Here is a 2427-nt window from a genome sequence, read left to right on the forward strand (position 1 = left end):
CTGTCCTTGAAAGTTAAATTTTGACCTTCTCTGCACCCTTACCAGGGTGCCAGTGTCCCCACGGGCTGGTTCGGGATGGGGATGAGTGTGTGTTGCCAGAGAACTGTCGCTGTGAGCACAATGGGCAGATGCATGAGCCAGGCCAGACCATCAGTGTGGACTGCAACTCCTGGTAGGCACTGAATCCAGCAGTGTTCAAATCAAATATAATCAAATAAATTCTAGCAGTGCATGCCAAGTTACATCTCTTCTCTATGAATTTCCTTTCTCTTAGTCTCATTTTTGCTCAAAATAATTATATTATGTAACAAAAACATATTATTCAACAGTTTTCACAGTGCATTAACTTTATTTCCCATATCTATGCATGCTGTCATTCCTAAATCTTTGTAGCCTTGTCATCTTAAAATTCTTTCCCTGACCTGCAGCCCTAATTTCTCGAATTTTTTATCTTCATGAAACACGTTTCAGTATAGTTTATAACAGTTCCCCTACTTTGGTACCTTGTAACAGTACATGCAGACAAGGTGTCTGGTCCTGCACCACCAAAGACTGTGCAGCTCAGTGTAGCATGTTTGGGAACTCCCACTACACCACCTTTGATGGTAACAGCTACCAGTTTGAAGGAACCTGCAAGTATATCATTGCCCAGGTAATTATTCAGAGTTTTATATTATCTCTAGTCGATAAAAAGAATGTTAATTTAGAAGATTTTAGGTATGACTTTAATTTAAACATTCACAATACTACTTAAAACATCTGTTATTGATGTCCTTGATGTAATCGCTCTTGGACCTTTCGACAATTCCCTCTAACTCTTTCCTTGCTGATGGCAGCTGTATTTTCCATTTGGTGCATTGTGGCAGCCTTTGCTGGAAAATCTTATCTACTGTGGCTGAAATTTTTATATCACTTTTCCCCAGGATTATTGCTACAACCAGACTGGAAGTTTCCGTATCCACGCAGAGAAGACGGCCTGTAACGGACTGTCGGGTAACGTGTGTGCCCGTAAGGTTACCGTGACCCTCCAGCAGTTACAGATCCAACTGGAGCACGGCAAGGACGTCCACGTTGGACCCATCCCGGGATCGGAGGTTGCCTACACTTCCTACAAGTATGTCATTCATTGTACGCACCTGACAGTAGGCCTTGTGGAGAAAATTGGCCACAGTAGGCCTTACAGTAAATTGCACTCTAGATTGTATTTAAATGACAACTTTTAGTGATCCTACCAACTAACCAAAACTAGCATTAATTTATCTAAGTTCTAAGCTCTTAACTTTCTACACGAAAGAAATCTCTCTGTAAAAGTTATCATAAGTCAGTTAATCAATTATCCTACGACAGAATTGTTCCTAAAAACAACTTGGAAATCTGTGTTACTGTTGATACTGCTCTGCTTCAATGTAAAGTGTTTTCCCCTAGGTTCAACATCTACAGAAGTGGATTCTTCACCATTGTTAAGGTGGAGAATGGTATTGACCTGTACTGGGACAATGCCACGCGTCTGTACATCAAGGCGTGGCCCAACCACCGAGGCCGCTTGTGTGGCATGTGTGGAAACTTTGATGGAAACCAAATCAATGACTTCAACACGCCCGAGCTGGACAGGGCCACCACAGTCCAGGACTTTGCCAACAGCTGGAAGGCTTCCAGTGTAAGTACTGATCTCCATTCATGTAGTCTCCAAGACTCAGAATGACAACAAGGTACTGTACGCAAAGGTACATATCAGACTCTGGTGCTCAATACTTAAATATTTGTTAATCAGCACAATTGGGTTGGGGTTGTACAAACTTTTTGCTTCATGGCAATGAGGTGTCAGTACGTGGTGACGTCTTTCCAGGAATGATCCCGGGTCAGACAGTTAGTCTGTAATGTTAACTGAACTAGGAGTGACATGTAACAATGAGCCTTGTGTAGCTGGATAAAATTCAAACATAAGTAAACAACAGTTACTGTTCATTCTAACCTTAAATGTACTTGAATGTGAATTTCTGAGCCAGCCAAAAATAGAATATTGTACATAGTCGACATGCTGCATGTGTCTTAAGTGTGTATGAAGGACAATTTGCTTGACAATGTAAAGTAAGAGGCTAGGAATGTATATTTGTATGGGATCTATGAATCTGTTATCTGTTGTGTTGTCCCCACGTCCTGTCCTGATGTTGAGGCACCGCTAGCTGACTACTGTGCTCTGCACCCACACCGCCAAGCCTGGGCACATCGACATTGTAACATCATCCTGTCTGACACCTTCCGCCCCTGCCACTACAAGGTACTGTGTAGAACATACTTTATTAGATATTAAGTCTGGATTATGTTCTTCTGGCAGAAAAATCTTTATTTTTCAAAGAAGGAGTCAATGTAGAAAAAAATGCAAATGTAGGTTAATTCATACATCAGCTATCAGTATCATCATGTTTG

The 2427-nt window shown here is 41.5% G+C and overlaps 1 protein-coding gene across 1 annotated transcript in view; it reads left to right on the forward strand.

The window, feature by feature from the left end:
• LOC109475426 (mucin-5AC-like) overlaps window positions 1-2427 on the forward strand; it is a 53593-nt gene that overhangs the window by 28132 nt on the left and 23034 nt on the right. Inside the window, 4 exon segments of the mRNA XM_019776029.1 lie at window positions 46-172; window positions 514-652; window positions 924-1114; window positions 1426-1682. Of these exon segments, the coding sequence (XP_019631588.1) occupies window positions 46-172; window positions 514-652; window positions 924-1114; window positions 1426-1682 (714 nt within the window).

The sequence above is a fragment of the Branchiostoma belcheri genome, unplaced genomic scaffold (assembly GCF_001625305.1).
Source record: "Branchiostoma belcheri isolate BF01 breed outbred unplaced genomic scaffold, Haploidv18h27 scaffold34, whole genome shotgun sequence".
In the NCBI taxonomy this organism is placed as follows: domain Eukaryota; kingdom Metazoa; phylum Chordata; class Leptocardii; order Amphioxiformes; family Branchiostomatidae; genus Branchiostoma; species Branchiostoma belcheri.